The sequence below is a fragment of the Talpa occidentalis genome, unplaced genomic scaffold, assembly GCF_014898055.3.
Source record: "Talpa occidentalis isolate TD23 unplaced genomic scaffold, MPIMG_talOcc4v2.1 talOcc4.4, whole genome shotgun sequence".
NCBI classification, from domain to species: domain Eukaryota; kingdom Metazoa; phylum Chordata; class Mammalia; order Eulipotyphla; family Talpidae; genus Talpa; species Talpa occidentalis.
In genome coordinates, this window is record NW_023604295.1 from 36987265 (window position 1) to 37007080 (window position 19816).

Genomic DNA, 19816 nt, shown 5'->3' on the forward strand with positions numbered 1-19816 from the left:
TGTTAGGGCTGACACACATGGTCACCTCATAGTGTCAGAGCTAGGGACTCTTGGGCCTCCCCAGTGGCGCAGCAGGTTGAGCGCAGCACTGTGAAGCTGTCCACAGCCTCTGCAGCACAGGTTCCATTCCCAGCCAGCCAAGGAGCCACCCAAATGGCACAGCAGACCTCTCCTGACTCTCCCGCTGCTCCCCTCAGCAGTGTCTTCGATGTGTATGCCAGTTCTGTTCCCCACTCTGTCTCTGGTGAATTCTCTTACCCTCCCGTGCCTCTGACCTGTACCCCAGCTATTGTATAAATAAGAAATATATCTTTAAAAAAAAAAGAACTAGGGATTCTTTACCACATATCCTATTAAAGCTTACTCACATGTCTGTGTTATGTGAAATATGAGGAGAGGGCAAAAAAAATCATAAAGTTCAATTAGTTTGTAAGTCCTTAATCTTTAAATAACTCCTTTTAGAAAGTTTTTGTTGATGATGGGGGTGAGAGAGTGTATATTTTGAATATTCCCATTCAAGAAATTAAGATTAAACAAAAAGTTCCCAGAAATTATCAAGATTTATCTTCAATCTCAGTACTAATGTGAGTTTCTAAAGGTTAGATCTACTATATATAAGACATAGAGTAATGATATTTCAGTGAAATAGAAATGTCCTTAATCAACAGAATAGTTTGTTTTTCTTTAGCACCAGCCCTGAAGGGCAGATAGTTTAAAAGTTTTATTCATTTTAAAAAGTGCATTCGATCCTAAACAGTCTCATATTGTTTTATTTCCCTTTTAAGATTCATCTTCCCTTACTGTAACACTTCCCTTTATTCCAATTTGTTCTATCTTTTTTAGAATCATTTTTATCCTCATCTTTTTTCCTGCCCCAACCCACTTAACAGATTTTTTTATAACAACAAATACTCATTGCAGCACTGATTCTCTCTAACGCACACTTCTCTTCATTTTAACAGACTTCTCATTTAACTTATCCTTAAATATAATTAAACCAGCTTCTTTCCTAATGAAATTTCAGAGCCTGTGATATGTTGATAAGCTCTCTCAATGTTCTAAAGGAATATATATGTGTTGTTTCCCACACTTGAATGGTGTGCTTCACAACTCCTCACCTTGCCCCCTCCACCACCTTTCCAGTCACAATCCCAAGGTACAAGACTGTAAGGTACTTCGGGGTATAATGAGATACTTCAGGGTGTATCTGGAGAGTCTGAAACAAAGGTTAAGATGTTACATGATGTGAGATGTTCACTTAGTCATGATGTGAGATGTTCACTTAGTCAACAGTATTATTCACAACAGGAAAATACATGCACATAGTAGATCAATTGGCTGAAAATGAGGTACACACTTACTAGTCTTATAAGGTAGATCTCATGCCCTCTGTCTCTTAGAAGTTTCTTACTAACCAAAGAAATACTGTTCAAAAATTAATAAGAAATATCGATATACTGAAAAATTATAAACACCTCCTCTTTGGTGTATTCACACAATGATCATCCTTTGAGTGTTCTTTCTGTGATCTGGAATGGACATGGGGCCAAGAAGAGTTTTAAATCATGGGCTATATTTATCCACTATCAACAAAATAGGGAAATGGAACTGAACCTAGTCTTTTCCTTCCCTCCCTATAATTTCCTCTGTTTCTAATTTTGTAGCAATCAAGTTCCAACTAGTTAATCAAATGTCTTTTGTGTGGCAGGTGCCAGGGTGTTTGTTTTCATTAGTGAACCAAATGCCATATTTAGGAACTTGGCCTTTCGGTAGCTGACTACAAGCATGGCTTTAAACCATTAAACTTGTGTATTTAAACTCAGCATTTATTTTTACATCTCCCCATCCAAATATTCAGGATGTGGTTATCTGTAAGATGATACATTATGACTTTTTCCTATATACACCCAAGCACAAAAATATATACCTCAGACATAATCATCAATATTATAAACACCCATCATCCTGTGCCATTTATAAGATTGCAGCAATGAAGAAAAACCTGGTTAGTAAAATAAAAATAGTTAAAGCCCACATAGAAAGTTTTATAAAATTGGGAAATTTCACACTTCATAACCTGTTTTTAAAGTGATAAAATTGGGCCTCCCCGGTGGTGCAGCGGTTGAGCGATGGGTTCCGAAGCTGCCCGCAGCCTCTGCGGCGCTGGTTCCATCCACGGCTGCTCCCCCGCCACCGGAGGAGGGTCCCACATGGCACGCAGACCTCTCCTGCCGCCCGCTGCTCCCTTCAGCAGTGTACCTTGGTCCTTCTGCCTGCTCTGCTCCCTGCTCTGGCCTTGGTGAATTCTCTCACCCTCCCGCGCTTCTGACTGTACCCAGTGCTTGTGTAAATAAATCTTTAAAAAAAAAAAAAAGCACTTTAAAAAAAAATAAATAAAATAAAATGATAAAATTGAGGAAGGGAAAACATCCCAATTGTAGTTTATCTTTGATTGAGCGAGAAAGTTATTTTTTAAAAATGAAATATGAGGTCATTTTTAAAACACAATTATTTTCTTAATATATCCTAGTTTATGTTAAGGAAAGTCCAAGAGACATCAGCCAAATCAGAAAAACACAATTCAGTGGCTGATTTTCTAAACAATAGATAATGCAATCTTTTTGTTGGTGCTTTTGACAGATCATAGTTCTATTCTTATTATTTTTCTGCTGTCTCAACTTACCTAGAGATATCTTCATGATTTGTTGATTTTTTTGATACTTACCAAAACATGCAGCTCAAATATTAATTTATAAGAAATAGAACACAGAGAGAATATACTTTGCCCTTCCAGGAAGAATGGAATACAGAGAAGTCGCTAGTAACAAACATTAGGCAACAAGATTTCAAACAAATTAATTGGCAATGTAACAAAAGGCTAGTTTCAGTTATGTTACATGAAAATCAAAATTTTATATATGTTGTAGATAATGCTAAAATATTTTTATCTCTATCTTAAGTCATAGTAAATGGTTAATATGATGTTATTCTATCCACATAAAATATTTATTGGCCTGTATTCTAGCAAATAACATTTATTACTAAAATCTACATTGAGATTTCACAGTAACAGTGTTTAAGATATGTCTAAGGAAAATCTTGGGTCACACCAAAGCTCAATGTAGTTAATAAGAAAATAGGGATACATCACAAATGTTCCTTCCCACACAGTTATAAACACTATGAGATCAAGAAACTACGCATGAATCAGTTCAATCTTCTCAAAATGCTTTTGAGGTAAGAATTACTTTTTACTTCACAAATATGGAAAATAAAATTTAAGTATGTAAAAGAATGCATTTCCAAGATCACACTAATATTAGAGGCAAAATGAAATTTAAATTCAGTTCTTCAGATGCCATTCTGGCATCCCTCTTATTCTGTTGTCAGTCATTCTCCAGATTATTTATCAAGGAACTCAGAGAACTCTCATTCACAGTAGATGAACTGGGGGACTTCCCAATGCCAAGTACCAGGTGGTAAAGTCAAGTCTATTTGCTGTTTGCCACAGCCGGGAAGCTTCCTTCAATACGACAATGCCTCCCCCTCACCAGTCAGAGGGGCAGCCAGAATTCCTAACTCACACCATAGATAAACTTCAGTTGCTAGATAGTGGTGTTTTAATATTAAAAATCATAAACATATAAATGATACATCTTTTTCCTTACTACACAAAATTAACAAATGTAATATTTTGACATATTTGCTTCTTAAAAACTAAGTCTCTTATTGTTCCCTCTATAATCTTATTTACTTCCTTCTTCCCCAGAGGCAATCACTGTCATGAATCAACTTCCATTTGTTTATATTTTAATTACAAGCATATATTTCAACACACATGGAATTGCTTTGTGTATTTCCAATTTAAGTAAATGGTAGCCTGCCATGTGTGTTGTTTTATAACTTCCTGCTATCCCTTAAAAGTGTTTCTTTCAAATCTGTGCATATAAGTAAGTATACATCACATATATTAAATTCATTTTCATTAAGTCTATAATATTTAATGCGTCAACTGATAAATTCATTTCTTCTTGAATACTTGAGTTCACTTCAAATTTTTACTGTTATAAACAATGAGGTCGTGAACTTTCAGATGCATAGTCTCCTTATGAGACTATGAATGAGTGTTTCTGAGATATATACCAAAAGTAAAATGATTAGATTATGGGTGGGATATAACCTTTCTGACTATTGTCCAGTTTTCTCCAAATGACTGGATCCATTTCTAACCTAACCAGCATTGCTGTGTTTTTTCTGTTCCTTAATATCATTCTAACATTTGCAATATTGACTTTAAATTTTTGCCAGTATGTTTTGTATGAATGGTTTATCATTTCTCTTTATTTGTATTAAATAGATTGCATGTATATTTGGATTTTTTTTTCCCATTAAGTAATTTCCTTTTCTATAAAATTCCCATTGGTAATTTTCCCCATTTTTATTTGTGTGTCTATTTTTAATTTTACTGTTCTGTGTTACTTAAATATTTATTTTTATAAGCTGAAAATATATACCATTTTTATATACCAAATTTAATTTATTTGTAGTTTGTTTTTATCTTATATACAGAATTTTTAATTTTGACAAAGTGACATTAGGTAATTTTTTTTTAACAAGACCTCTACGTTTTAAGTCTTGCTTAAGAAATCCTTACATAACACAAGGACTTAAAATTATTCTAACACATATGTGGCATTTTGAAATTTTGAATTTAAATGCATAGAGACAAAGCACATCCTTTCTGTTTTATCAAAACCCCCCACCACTTCTTTTTCTGACATAGCTGACAACTTTTACACATTTCCTTTTACGTTCCTGAGGTTGCAATCCCTGGATTAGGCAGAGAATAAAGTAATACAAACTAGACATGGTTACTTTGAATTAAAATATGATTATAGTTGTACAACCCGGGTCTAGGGTTTCCATGGAAATGAAGCCCTGACAGAAGTCATCCTCGTAGATTGACAGGTCCTATTAAGTATTATTGAAGTTTTGCAGACACATACCCCAGTATACTGAAGTTGAATAACTTGGTTTGTCACTTGCCTCTAACAAGTTTATAGGAACATTTGTTTTCTTTCTAACTAACTAATGTTAACCCTGATGCATATGACCCTTAGATGCTGGACTGGAGACTGGCAAGTGCACATTTTATCCTGATTGTGACATTGATGCTGTGGAGCTCAGGAAAGGTGCTCTCAGTGGATATAGCAACAGAGGTAAATACAACTAGTTTAAGGGATCACATATTTTTTTTGACTGGTGTCAGAAGCAAGTGGAGCTGACAAATAGGGAAATGTCTTGATAACACAAAATCAAGAAAGAGTCAATTTTTAATGTCTTGTACTCACCATGGAATCAGAGAAAATCCTTTATTTATGCTATTAAAAAAAAAAGCTGAAAGCAGTAGCAAATATTTGCATTCCTTGAACAAGAAAAGCAGAGAAAATTCATTATTAGTTCAGTAAAATTAAAAATTAAATCAATTATATCAAATTGAAATGTAAAATTTACATGTCAAAATTTGAGCAGCTTTGGCTAATTTTTTGTTGCATCGTAACAACAAAACTGTAAATGTTTTCTTGCTGCCATGAATAAAATACAAAGGAAAAGAAATATGAAGACAGCTCCATCCACCGAATAATTCATTTGGCTTATTTGATCTTATGAGATTATTCTTTGTACTTCTCAAAATAACAAAGTAAGTGTGTGAAATGCACTTTACCAAAGAAAGAGTTTTGTACAAGTGATTTGAATTTTTCCCTGAGGATCGAAAATACATTTTATTTTATTTTTTTTAAAGATTTATTTATTTATTTATACAAGCACTGGGTACAGTCAGAAGCACGGGAGGGTGAGAGAATTCACCAGAGACAGAGCGGGGAGCAGAAAAGGCAGACTGACAAAGTACACTGCTGAGGGGAGCAGCGGGCGACAGGAGAGGTCTGCGCGCCATGTGGGACCCTCCTCCAGCGGCTGGGGAGCAGCCGGGGGTCGAACCGGCGCTGCTGAGGCTGTGGGCAGCTTCGCAAACCAGCGCTCAACTGCTGCGCCACCGGGGAGGCCCTGAAAATGTATTTTAAAAGAAGCAAAACTCTATTATCTGTGTCAATTTGAAAACCAAAAACATATTTGGGAAGATTCTCTGAGAGGTCATTTAAAAATGATCTTTGCCTTTTGAAGATTTTGCTCCTGCTTTTAGAGATTTTTTCCCATAATTTTAGCATCCCCTCCCCCACAATTCTCTGTTGTCAGGATTATATAGGGAAGTGAAAGAAGTTGAGATTTTAAGAAGGATTTGGAACCATGCTGCAGATTTTGCACTGTAAGTAATAAAAAGCTATGGAAGCTTTTTAATTTTCTTTTTATATGGTAAAATTGGTATTGGAGATAATTAACTTCATGGCAGTATTCAGAATTGGATAGAGAAGAAAGGGAGGCAGGAGATAGAGAAGCGAATTTTAAGATCATTTAAAAATGTGCATGGAACATTGAAAAGGATCCAATGTAAGTCACTCCTTATGGGAATCAGAAAGAGCAGGAGCAGTTTTCCAAAATGAACTACGCAGACTTACTATGGAGTTGATTGGTTTAGGAATAAGAAAGCTCAATAGCTTTAGGTTTATGAGTCAGACTAAGTATTTCAAAAAAAAAAAAAATGTTCTAGTTGATGATGAAAAGGATTCAAAAAGTCTGGGTGCTCATTTTCTTGGAGGAAATGGAGCGAATGGAAGAAATAATGTAAGAAGAAAGACAGGAAGTTAAGAAAAATGATCCAAGACTCTGGCTCGTGGGAAAATGTAACTAAGTGGGGAAATGGAAGAGCTCCCTGAGCTAACATTTATTCCCATAAGGAAACATTCTCAGGCTCTTGGAAAAGAAGTAGTATCTCCTGAACAACAGAAATTCTTAACAGGGTAATTTTTTTTTAAATGCTGTCCTTGGGCCTAGGAAAGGACAGACTTCACAAACTGGAACCCATACTTTTATGACTTGGACGAACTGAAAGTAATATATATAACACAAACAAACATGCAAAGAAATTTTACATGAAATAATGAAGTCATGGGATAGCTCTAATTCACTGTAAACACGCATTAATATTTATTAATATATCACATGATATATTAATGGAGATGGCAAGTTCCCTGAGAGGAGAAACTGGATTCTGGATATTTTTGTATCTAATGCAGAACCTGATACATATTGGCATACTGGATCATGTTTTGATCCAGTAAAGAATGAATGAGTGGAGACAGAATAGGGTTTAGTTATTTTACAACTCTTGCAGTAAATATTCATCAGAAATTTATTGTATACTGACAATGAAAAAAATACTGGGCTAATATTGACTAGAAGAAATGAAACACTAATTAGATACAGTCTTTGCCCTCAACTTACAAGCTCACAATCATTACAAATATAGACAATATTATATAGGAAGAAAAAGTAGTGAGTGCAATAATGAAAGTACGGAGAAAGTACTGTGAGAATGATAAGGATTTTGAGAATCTGAAAGAATGATCTGTTAATATATAAAGCTTTAGCAGCAGACCTTCATTCTGTGTGTGTGTGTGTGTGTGTGTGTTGTACACATAAAAGTACATATGTTTTGTTTTGCTTTAATTTCTTTTGTATATACTTCACTCTATGTGTTTTAGCCCCAAAGTCTTTCTCCCTGGTAAACAATCACCTGAGAAATCATGTTTAGCTGAAAAGCCTGTCTGCTAAAGGTAGCAAAAGCCAAACACAGGTATGTGCATATTTGAGATTTAATTTTCTTAAAAAATGAAATCTCCTTTTGTGCCCCATAGGCTTTTGATTCTGGAGTCATAGATGAGCAGTCACCCCCCGCATTCAGAGAAGAAAAATCAGCCACTGATCTGGCAGCAAAACTCTTGCTTCTTGATGAACTTGTGTCACTGGAAAATGATGTGATTGAAACAAAGAAGAAAAGAAGCTTCTCTGGCTTTGGGTCTCCTCTGGACAGACTCTCAGCTGGCTCGGTAGATCATAAAGGTAAACAGAGGTAAGTGACATTTGCATTTTCTAATTCTCCTAATATGGACCCAGAAACAGACTTCCAAATAAAAAAAAATACAATGAAAACTTTATAGGTAGAGTGATTTGATAGTGTGTTAGCTAACTTATGAGGTTCATAGTAAGATTTTAGAAATAACTGTTTATGGGAAAAAATGACAGAAACTATATGTATAAATGTTGTTGTCATAATGTCACTTAAGATTCTGTTGCCCATGGATATAAAAGTTATTGTAAGACATTAATTAGAGTATTTGGGAAATGAAGGAGGATGTGTGTGCTAAATGTAGGGGATAAATTTTTCAGACAAATAAATATTCTATATAATAGAGGTAAGCAGAACATCATTTTTATTTTTATCGGGGTATAAAGTTTTCCAAAACATGTGAATGAGTGTACTCACATTACAAAGAGGTAGTGAAGAGCTCTCAGGACTAAGAGTTAGAACACATTAAAGTCAAATATCTCATCATTACTAACCATGTGACATGTATGAGAATTTTATCCTCTGTATTCCTCAGCTTATGTACCTATAAAACAGGTATCTTACCACTGTAAAATCAGAATACCTTTTAAGATGTTTGTTATTATTACAGAATTAAAGTGTTCATTTTCCCTTTAATCATTAACAATCAGTACTTTAAAAAATCACTGCAAAATTAATTCATTTTCTGATGTCTGTTCTTCATATTATACATTTCATATTAACAATGGTACAAGAAACCCCCCATTTTTCAAAGTCTGGAATTTGGAGAATTTACTCGGAATGTTTTGCTCACTGGGATTCCTCTTGCTTACGCTAAATATTTAATTTTTCACTAAATTCTCTAAGCACTATTTTTTTGTATCTTATGTATCTCCAGTATATCCTCCCCTTGTAAGACTTTACTAATTCTAGACTAAATTTTTTCATATTTTTCCTCCAGTCTTTCCTCATCTCCATTTCCATCATCAGTACCACCTCTTTATCAACAATGTGTCATTTATTCTGTCACCTTGAGATCATCTAATCCAAAATTCTCTTTGGGAAATGTTTCCATTGCTCACAAGAGAGAAACAAACTCCTTATTAAATCCTACAAAGGATTTTATAATCTGGCACCTCATTTCTATATGTGCCTGTCTTCATACCCTGTGCCCCAGTTACCTACTTACTTGGAGTTCCAGGACTTGTGATTGTTTATAGTTCTGTGACTATGCTATATGCCATGATTCTTAGAAAATAGGATGCAATATTCTAGTGCACTGCTCTGAAATATTCTAAGAGTAATACTGAATAAAATCAACACTTTAGGACTATAGTTCATACTGCCTGTAATTAAAAAATGATCTCACACCTGTATTTTGAAATTCAGAGTCTGTTTTAATTAAAGAAATACAAATTAGTTTCAGTTATGTTTTAAGCACTGTGTTGGGTTCTGGTGGAAAAGAGGAGGAAATACACTCTCTATCCCTTAGAAAAATGACATATTAATAAGAAACACAAAAATATGTATAATGAATTTTAATACAAAGCAAGAAGATACATGTTTCAGAGCAATTCACAGAAGGCTATGGAAATCTAAGGAATAAATAAAGTTCCAGAAAAGAAAGTGGAAGTTTCTAATAAATATTGTTTCTTTCATTCTTGGATCTTGCAACATAACCTATAAAATAATTTGAATATCAATATATAAATGTTATATGTAAATACTTGTAAATACAGCTGTAGTAGCATATGTGCTAAATATATATTAAATCAGTATCATATGTAATCTATATGAGGTTTCACATAAGGATTTCTTTGGGATGTATCACAAAAAGATACTATAGTAGGAGATATAATCTATCTAACAACAATGTAAGAAAATAATTAGTAAAAAATAAACGCAAAAAAAGCTACAAATAAACCATTATGGACCTACAAAAAATAGAAACGTGTTCCTATGAGTATTTCTTAAGGAAGTTACTAAATGAGTTTCTTCAGGCAACCGGAATACTGGAAAGTTATCATAAGAATTGGTTTAAGCATAACATTAGAAATAAAGTGAAATAATGGTGCAGAAAAAAGATGCATATGTTATAATTATACTGTCTAAAAATATGGATACAATAATGTATCAAACAAATCAGAGACAATAATGGGAGCATATAAAATTTAGAATGAATTTTTGATTGCTTCATACTTATTAACTGGGAAAAATGGCCTATCCCAACACATAGTTACTTGGGAACATGAAGAAAAACTACTAACTAAACTGAATGAATCTTTTATTAAAGAATAAGAGATAAAAACTGAAAAGAGAAGACTAGCCTTTTTGTATAAAAAATATTAGTACAAAAATAACCTGATGAATGAAAATTCAAAATGCTCTTTTATAAAAAAGAGCATAATATAATAGGACTTTTGGCACCTCGGTCTTTATCCAGATCTAATCTGAAACTGGCCCCCTACAGGAAGGGCAAGAAGAGTGAAAGACTGCTCTGTTTGGCAGGGTAATAAGTAAGGGAATTTACAAAACTTGTCCAAGGCAGCATTGGAACAGTTTTCCACATTCAGCTTCCTCTTCTTGCACTATTGCCACCCCTCACTCACCAGTCCCCACCAAAATAGAGGAACTTATATTGGAAACTATTTTTTGAACTCTAAATAGATAAATTGGAGACACAGGAAAAATTTCACAAATTTTAGAAATCAATAATTTGTGAATATGGACTCCAAAAGAAACTAAACAGCCCAATTACCATGAAAAAGTTGTGTTCACTTTATCAATATGCCAATAAAAACAAAAACACAAACAGATCAAGATATTTTCCAGGGCAATTTTACCAAATATTTTTTTTTTTAAGATTTATTTATTTATTCATACAAGCACTGGGTACAGTCAGAAGCATGGGAGAGTGAGAGAATTCACCAGAGCCAGAGCAGGGAGCAGAGCAGGCAGAAGGACCAAAGTACACTGCTGAGGGGAGCAGCAGGTGGCAGGAGAGGTCTGCGCGCTATGTGGGACCCTCACCAGTGGCCAGGGATCGAACCAGCATTTCAGAGGCTGTGGGCAGCTTTGCAATCCAGCGCTCAACTGCTGCACCACCAGGGGAGGCCCAATTTTACCAAATCTTAAAGTCCAAAACATTTTGTTCATTCAGTTCAGTTGTTTAAAACCTGAAATTGATAAATCAGCATTCCATTTACAAAAACAAAAGGAAACAGCTAAACTTATCTCTCTACTATCTGAATCACCTTTTAATATTAGAAAATATTGATGATTTGACAGCGAATTTTTCTAAAAGGTAGTTTCCCCAACTCCTTTATACTATACTAAAAATACCTTGCAAAAACAATATAATAATAATTCTCCATATTTCAATTTCATTACTATAAACATTTTCACATTAATTCTCCCCTTACTCTTTTGAGTTCAGCAGAGCATATTTGCTGTGTCAGTCAAGTTCTACAGGAAATACACAGCATATTTAAAATAGAGAGATTTATAATTGTCTGTTTTTGCTCTGTTGTGTTTTGTACCATTATTTTTTTATACTGATATCTTATTTGGTTCCCCAATATTCCTGCTATAAGTGAAACCATCTGATATTTGTCTTTTTCCTTCTGGCTTATTTCACTGAATATAATTCCTTTGAGCTCCATCCACGTTGCTGCAAATGACATGAGTTTATCTTTTTTGATTACTGAATAATATTCCATTGTGTATATATACCACATCTTCTTGATCTAATCATCTATTTTGGAGCATTTGGGTTGTTTCCAGGTTTTATCTATTGTAAATAGTGCTGCAATAAACAGAGGAGTGGTCTTTTGAATCAATGTTTTTGTGTCCTTTGGGTAGATCCCTAGGAGTGGAATTGCCAGGTCGTATGGTAGCTCCATTTTTAGTAGACTGAGGAACCTCTAGACAGCTTTCCATAATGGTTGGACCAGTTTGCACTCCCAACAGCAATGTAGGAGAGTTCCTTTTTCATCACATCCTCGCCAACATTTGTTGTTGCTTTTTTTTTTTTTGATATGTGCCATTCTTACTGGTGTAAGGTGGTATCTCAATGTGGTTCTGTTTTGCATTTCCCTCATGATAAGGGGTGTTGAACATTTTTTCACATGCCTGTTGGCCACATGCATTTCCTCTTTGGAGAAATGTCTTTAAAGTTCTTCTGCCCATTTCTCCACTGGATTATTTATTTTGTTTTTGTTGAGTTGTGTGAGATCTTTGTATATCTTTGTGATCAGTCCCTTATCAGTTTATTTTTTTTTTCCCAATCAGTGGGGTGTCTCTCTGTTTTGGTTAATGTCTCTTTTGCTGTACAGAAGCTTTTCAGTTTGATGTAATCCCAGGTAGTAATCCCAGATAGACTTTTCCTTGACTATCTTTGCTTTGGGTGAGGAATCTTTAAAGATGTTATTGCGATGTATGTCTTGTGGTGTTTTACCTATTTTCTTTTATATATTTTATGGTTTCAGGTCTTATGTCCAATTCTCTTATCCATTTTGAGTTGATTTTTGTGCACGGTGAGAGGTAGTGGTCTAGTTTCATTTTTTTTGCATGTGGTGGTCCAGTTTTCCCAGAACCATTTATTGAACAAACTGTCTGTGTTCCATCCTGCAGGGGACATGATGGGAGAGGGATCAGAGGGAAGGAGGGAGGAGCACAGGGGACTGAGGTGATGGGTACATTGGTGAAGGAAACTCTATGGGGACTACACCTGAGGGGGTTGGGGAAAGCAAATATTGTTTAAAAATGAACAATGATGTAAAAAATGTTTTAAACATTAATTTAAAAATTTAGAAAAAAAGTAGAGAGTAACTTAACCACAGGCATGTAGCATGAAAGTAAGTGGACAGCTGCACCTGGATTCTGACCCAAGCCACCTGGCTTTGTATCCTGTGATTTTAACCATGTCACTGTTCATTTGGTCACTAGCTGCCCAATCTGTGGGGTATGCAATAGAGGACTCCAAATTTCTTTACATCATTCTCTATTTGATGCTGTATTTTCCATTTTGGGAAAGAACTGAACTAAAATTAAAAATTAAAGCTCTATCTTTTTTAAAAATAATAAATTAAATAGACTTAAGGTTTTATTTGTGGCAAGACTGCTTACAAAAGACTCATAATAGGTGAACTATGATGGATGGTGCAACAGCCTAAGGGCCTGATCTAAAGAGATAAAAGAAGGAAGTTTTCAAAAGTGAGAGAGTCCTGAGGTATCAGATTTCTTGAAAGAAACAGTGAACTTTGATCAAGGTGAAGTGTCCTTCCTTGGAGAGAGTTGGGAGAATTACCTGTCCTGGCTTCCACTCTCTTGATCTCTTCCTGCCAAGTCTGCCCATCGCCTACTCCAAACCAAAGTCAGAAAGTGGCTTTCTGTGATCCAGACAGCTTAGCCTCTTGGACTGAAAACTGGGTGAGAAAAAGTGAAAAGTGAATCAGGAGAACAAAGGGAAGATACCAGCACAGATAGATACATTGCATCAATTCAGGCCAATAAATACTTTGCTCCAAAACATTGTTGTTATAACCACTTAAATGAAAGAGAACCACATAGGATAAAATCAAAATAACAATTTTATCCCCCACCCACATGCCTTTGAGCCCATTCAGCAGGTGCTGTTTCCCCTCTCATGGATAAAAACAAAGGCAGCTTCTATAGCTCTGCAGGTCACAGAAATGATAAAAATCCCTTTGGTCACTTTTATTGGAAAAACAAGTATATATCTGTAATCAAAATAACCTTTTTATGTCTTAGGCCAAATTCTGAATATTATTAGTTTCCCCTTCTCCATTCAAGCTGGAATGCTGTGGTGTGAAGGGGATAGTGTCCGCTTAACCTCATTCATTCTCCTACCACCATGGACTTCCTTCTGTCTGTCCAGTATTAGAATGGGGTACAGAGAGAGAAAGAAAAGTGTTCTTTGACTGATTTTATCACAACTTGACGTTAGTGCTCTCTGGCCTCAGTCAATATTCAAGGTTGACTGTTTATCATGGGATCTATTTGGGGGGTCATTGCATTTCCCCTATTGGGAACATCCATATTAAAATCTTTGTCTTCAACAACACTTTTCTCCTAGGAGTATCAGTTTTCCTCCCCATCCTCTCAGCTTCTTCATTTGACACCATTATGAGCATCCTGCTGAGACCACCACATTCATCCCCCTGGCAGAAAGCACTTCAGGAAGGGCCCCTTTTATAATTATCCTAGGCCAACCCTACCCATGAGGTCACTCTATATCTGCTCCCAGAAAACCTGCATCCTTGATACTGCTCATCGAAAGGAACTGTTCCTTATGCAGTTGTTTACTCACCCTGGCATGGAGCCAGTTCTCACAGCTTCTTGCCCTTTAGGTTTCATAGACACTGTTCTATCAGTTGTACTCTCTTCAACAGCTACAGGTCAAGCTCTCTGTGTGGTTTACTTGAAGCTCTTCCTCCACATGAAAAAGGAGGGTAAATGCTTGCTCCCCAATAACTTGTACTTGAGAAATTCCTCTTTACCTGTTCAACATCAATGCTTTTATTAGATTAAAATCAGGAACCTTCGTTAAAAACACTGCATTTGTCTAGCACATCACTTTGGAATGCAAAAGGTAATTCTTGCCACCCAAGTCTTTTTCGAAGCTTTTCTTGAGCAACAGCCAAAACTGAGACTTGAAAAAAGAATTCCATTTTAACATTTTGAAGGTTTTTATTTAATCTCTTTAATACTCTAATAAGATATTATCATTTCCATTTTTTTTTTTTAGTGTATTTTCAGGGACAAAAGAATTTCTTAGATTACCTACCTAGAAATTCAGGCCATTTAACTCCAACTCCAAAGGCTTTTCACTTAAATAAGCTACTTCTGATCAAGAAATTAAAGTTCTATATAAATAAGCCACTTACCCAACATCAAGAACAGTGATGTTCCCTTAAAATATATGCATTAAATCAATAGTTTGGGAAAAACTGCACCAACTATATATGGGTTTCTATCCTAATCCAGATATAAAATAAATTTCAAGTGAAAATTGGGAGTAACAGTTCCAATTTCAATTTGTCAGACATGATTGACTTTCTTGATGACTGTCCTGAATATTAGAAAAATTCTAATGATTCATTTTTATTTCTAATTTATTATGAGGCAATACCACATACTTAGACCAAACTAGACATCTAATGATTTTTGCCATTTCTTTACACTTCTCATGTGGTGATGTCCAAATGATGTAGTTCAAAATGGGCCACTTTTCAGATTGAGAAACACAGAAAAATGACTCGGAGTGCAGTGCCCTATTTCCATTCTTGCTTTCTTCTAGTTGAAAGCCTGACTGTACAATAGGAAATGGCTTTGAACAAAGTGATCATCAGCCATTTTCCTAATAACTGCTCTTTATTGCTTGCCTCTTCCATCCCACACCACAGAATGAGACAGTTTCTTTGCCTTTTCTCCTCACCCTAATTCATATGTGAAGATTTAAAACTTTCTCCCAAAGTGTTAATACTCTCTCCAAAAGAAATTTCTAGAAGACATTTTTGTGAGACTACATTTACTGGATAGAAATTTCCAAAGTTTCATAAGACCCTCAAAAGAAGTTCATGAATCAAGCAATGAATATTCCTCTTTTCATGACCCTCAGTTCTATAGCAGTTTATAAATCAAGCATACTTTGGTAACTCTTACAGTAACTTAAATCTCATAATTTGAGTACAGAGCTCATGGTTTCTTTCTGACTGCCTGTTCATATGGCTCATTCCTGGGAATAATGCCTCAAAATTTGACATTATGCTTAGTCAACACCATTATCAATAATTTAACAGAATCTGTTTAAAACTGAATCACCAATTTTGAGATAGAATTCCAAAACTTGTAAGTCAACTTTCTGCTTAGAGAAGTAGCACTTCTTTAATAATTCTAGATGTATCCCATTTATTACTCCTTATGTTCCCCAGCCTCCTATTTCCATGTAGAAGAATTTCCGCAAAGAAAAGAATGGCCCCCTGCCCTACATTTAGTCATTCCTTTGCAGGGGAGAAGTGATCATTTATCATTTATTGTGATCATTTATTGGGAAGGATAGTATATTTAATCTCATGTCCATCAAGATTTTATTGGGTAACTATGACTACTTGAGTAAATCTGGTTAATCCAGGGAGGAACTGTAAGGAATTCCTTTTAAATGCATACATAAAGCCTTATCCTACATTCTGCTTGATGACTAACAAAAAAATAACATTTTCATTTCTACCTATTGACTATGCAATTATTACTACTTCTCTATTATTTCTGATTGTAGATTCAGTAGGCAGGGGAGGATTATGTGTTCATTACTAAAAACTATACTATTGCTCAGGTTTAATATGGTCCATCAGCCTGACATTCTGGAATTTAAACTTAAAAGCCTAATTCTTTTAAATGGAAACATAGCTCAGTGGAATCTGATTATTTCCTTTGTCATTCTTTACAGGACATTGCTGAGTCCTTCATTTTAGAATATCCTTGTGGATCAGTCCTTCCAAGCTCCTGTATTAGTGTCTGTCCTTCTATAGCCATTTCTTCATTCTATAACTTTAAATTGTGATAACTGAGTTTGCAGTATTCAGGAGCACCAATTACTTTATTGTTTCTAGATGCTCTATGTATTCTTCCTGGATCTCTCAAATTGAGCATGATCTCTTCTCTTAGGACATACCAGAGCATTTTGAGTATCACTGCATTACACACTTGTTGCATGCAAAAATTACCACAAATTTAGCACCTTATGATCATAATATATATTTATGTTCTCACAAAGTTTCTTTGCCTTAGAATTCCAGAAAAAGTTTATCTGGGTGTTTCTGGCTCAGGGTCTCTTCAAGGTTAGGTGAAGAAGTTGGGCAAGACTACAGTCATCTGAAGACTATACAGGGGCCAGCTATCCACTTCCAAAAAGACCTCAGCAGGAAGTCTTAGCTCCTCACCAGATGTTGGCAGGAGGTCTTAGTTCATTATCACATAAACCTTTCTATCAGACTGTTGGGGTGTCCTTAGGAAATGGCAGTTGACTTGCCATAGAGTGAGAAATCCAACAAAGCAAGACAGAAACTAAAATAGTCTTTATCACTTAATCTTGGAAGACACATGTCATTTCCACAATGTACTATTGATTACAAAGGTTAGCCCTAATTAAAGTGGAAGGAAACTGCAAATGGTACAATTATATGGGTCCATCTTGGAGATTAGTCACTGTATTCATCTAAGCTTTATAGTAAAATAATTTAATTCTTCAATTTACTAATCTAAGTTAATGAACTCTTTAAAAGCATCCTGTTAGCCATTAGACAATAAATGGACTTTATTATGTTGAGATATGTTCCATTTATCACCAGTTCTTTGAGGATTCTCATTGTAAGTAGAAGTTGAATCTTATCAAATGCTTTCTTGATATCTATTGATATCATTATATGTTTTTTTATCTTCCCTTTCATCAATGTGGTGAATTTCATCGATTGATTTTCAGATGTTGAACCATTATATCCCTGCTATAAATCCCACTTGGTCATGGTGTATAATCCATTTGATGCATTGTTGAATTCAATTCAATTTACTAAGATTTTGTTCAGGATTTTCACATCTGTGTTCATTAGGAAATTGGTCTGTAGTTTTCTTTTTGTGTGTGGTCTTTGTCTGACTTTGGTATTAGAGTGATGTTGGCTTCATAAAATATGTTTGAAAGTATTCCCTCTTTCTCAGTTTTTTTTTTTTTTTAAAGAATTTGAGCAGGTAGGCCTCCCCAGTGGCACAGGCAGTTGAGTACCACACTGTGAAGCTATTCACAGCCACTGCGTGTGGGTTTGATCCCAGTTGGCCTGCGAGAACCCCACATGAGGAAGGAGACCTCTCCTGTCTCGCCCGCTGCTCCCCTCAGCAGTGTATCTCAGTCAGTCTGCTGATTCTGTTCCCCGCTCTGTCTCTGGTGAATCTTCTCACCCTCCCACGCATCTGGCCTGTACCCCAGTTCTTGTATAAAAATAAATATTTAAAAAAAAAAGAATTTGAGCAGGGTAAGTAGGAGCTCATCTTTAAAGTTTTGCTAGAACCTGTAAATCTGTCTGACCTGGACCTTTGGTTTTGGGGAATTTTGATTACTGTTTCTGTTTCCTTATTTCTAATTAGTCTATGCAGATTTTCGATTTATCTATTCACTCTAAGAATTTATCCATCTCTTTTAAGTCATTGAACTTATTGCATATAAATGTCCATGGTAATATCTTATTATCCTCTGAATTTCTGTAATGTCTGTTGTAACTTCTCTTTCATGTGTGACCCTATTTATTTGAGTTTTCTCCCTTTTTTCTTAATGACCCTACATAAATGTATTTTTTCTTTTTTCAAAGAACCAAGTTTTGGTTTCCTTAATCTTTTTAACTATATTTTTTAATTTCTATTTTATTTCTGCTATGATTTTGATTTTTCCCTTTTACTGGCTTTTGGCTTTGTTCTTCCTGTAGTTCCTTGAGGTGAGAGATAAAGTTATTTATTTGAGCTTTTGTTTCTTAGCATGTGCCTGTATTGCTATAGACTTTCCTCTTAGTACTGATTTCATTGTGCCCCATAAATTCTGGAAGATTGTGTCCTCATTGTCATTTGTCTTGAGATGTTTATTATTTCTTGTTTGATTTCCTCACTAATCCAATAATCATTCAGTACTGTGTTATTCAGTATCCACAAATTAGAGGTTTTTCCAGCTTTTTTTTTTTTTGTGGTTTATTTCTGGTTTGATACCTTAATGGTCAGAGATGAAGCTTGGTATGATTTCAATCTTCATGAATTTGTGACCCAATACTTGGTCAATCCTGGAGAATGTCCCACTTGCACTTAAGAAAAATGTGTATTCAGCTTTTGGGAAGTGTAGTGACTTACAAAAGTCTATTAAGCCTCGGTGGTCTAATTCTTTGTTTAAAGCTATTTTATCCTTATTTTCTGTCTTGCTGATCTGTCCACTGATAAAAGCAATGTATTAAATTCCTTGCCACAAATGGGGTATTCCTGATCTCTATTTTCACGTGATAGTAACTAGCTTTATATATTTTGATTCTTATCGCTTGGTGAGTATACATTGATGAGTGTTATGTAATGTCCCCTTAATCATTACATAGTGTCCATCCCTGCCCCATTACTTTTTTTAGCAAGAAATCTATTTTCACTGATATAAGTATGGCTGTCCTTCCTTTCCTTTGAGTCTCATTCAATTATAGAGTTGTTTTTCTACCCTTTCTCTGAGCCTATATTTATCTTTGAAGCTCAGGCACATTTCCAGGAAACAACAAAACATTGGATTTTGTTTCCTAATCCAACCAGTCACTCTGTGCCTTTTAATTAAAGAGTTCACTCTATTTACATTTATTTTCATAGTGATTTATATATAAATCTCTATTGCTGCCATTTTTTAAAAGATTTATTTATTTATGCATAAAAGAGCTGGGTATAGGCCAGAGATGTGGGGGTGAGAAGATTTACCAGACACAGAATGGGGACCAGAACAGGCAGACTGAAATACACTGCTGAGGTGAGCAGCGGGTGAGACAGGAGATGTCTGCTTCACCATGTGGGTTGCTCCCTGGCTGGCCGGGGATTGAACTCTTGGCTGCAGAGGCTTCGGATTGCTTCATAGTGCGGTGCTTAACCCCTTGCACCATCAGGGAGGCCCCTATTGCTTCCATTTTGCCCTTAATTTTGTGGTTCAGTCTGTTTCTTCTTCAGTTCTTTGTGTATATTCTTCTCTATGGTTTAGATTTGAGAGCTCCTTTCCACATTTCTTGGGGAGTG

At 35.3% G+C, this 19816-nt stretch overlaps 1 protein-coding gene across 1 annotated transcript in view; it reads left to right on the plus strand.

Moving 5' to 3' along the window:
• The first annotated feature begins 5120 nt into the window (after positions 1 to 5120).
• Positions 5121 to 19816, plus strand: part of OSTN (osteocrin) — a 29110-nt gene continuing 14414 nt past the window's right edge. The window contains exons 1-2 of the mRNA XM_037524556.2: positions 5121 to 5219; positions 7815 to 8029. Of these exons, the coding sequence (XP_037380453.1) occupies positions 5121 to 5219; positions 7815 to 8029 (314 nt within the window). The remainder of the gene's footprint in view (positions 5220 to 7814; positions 8030 to 19816) is intronic.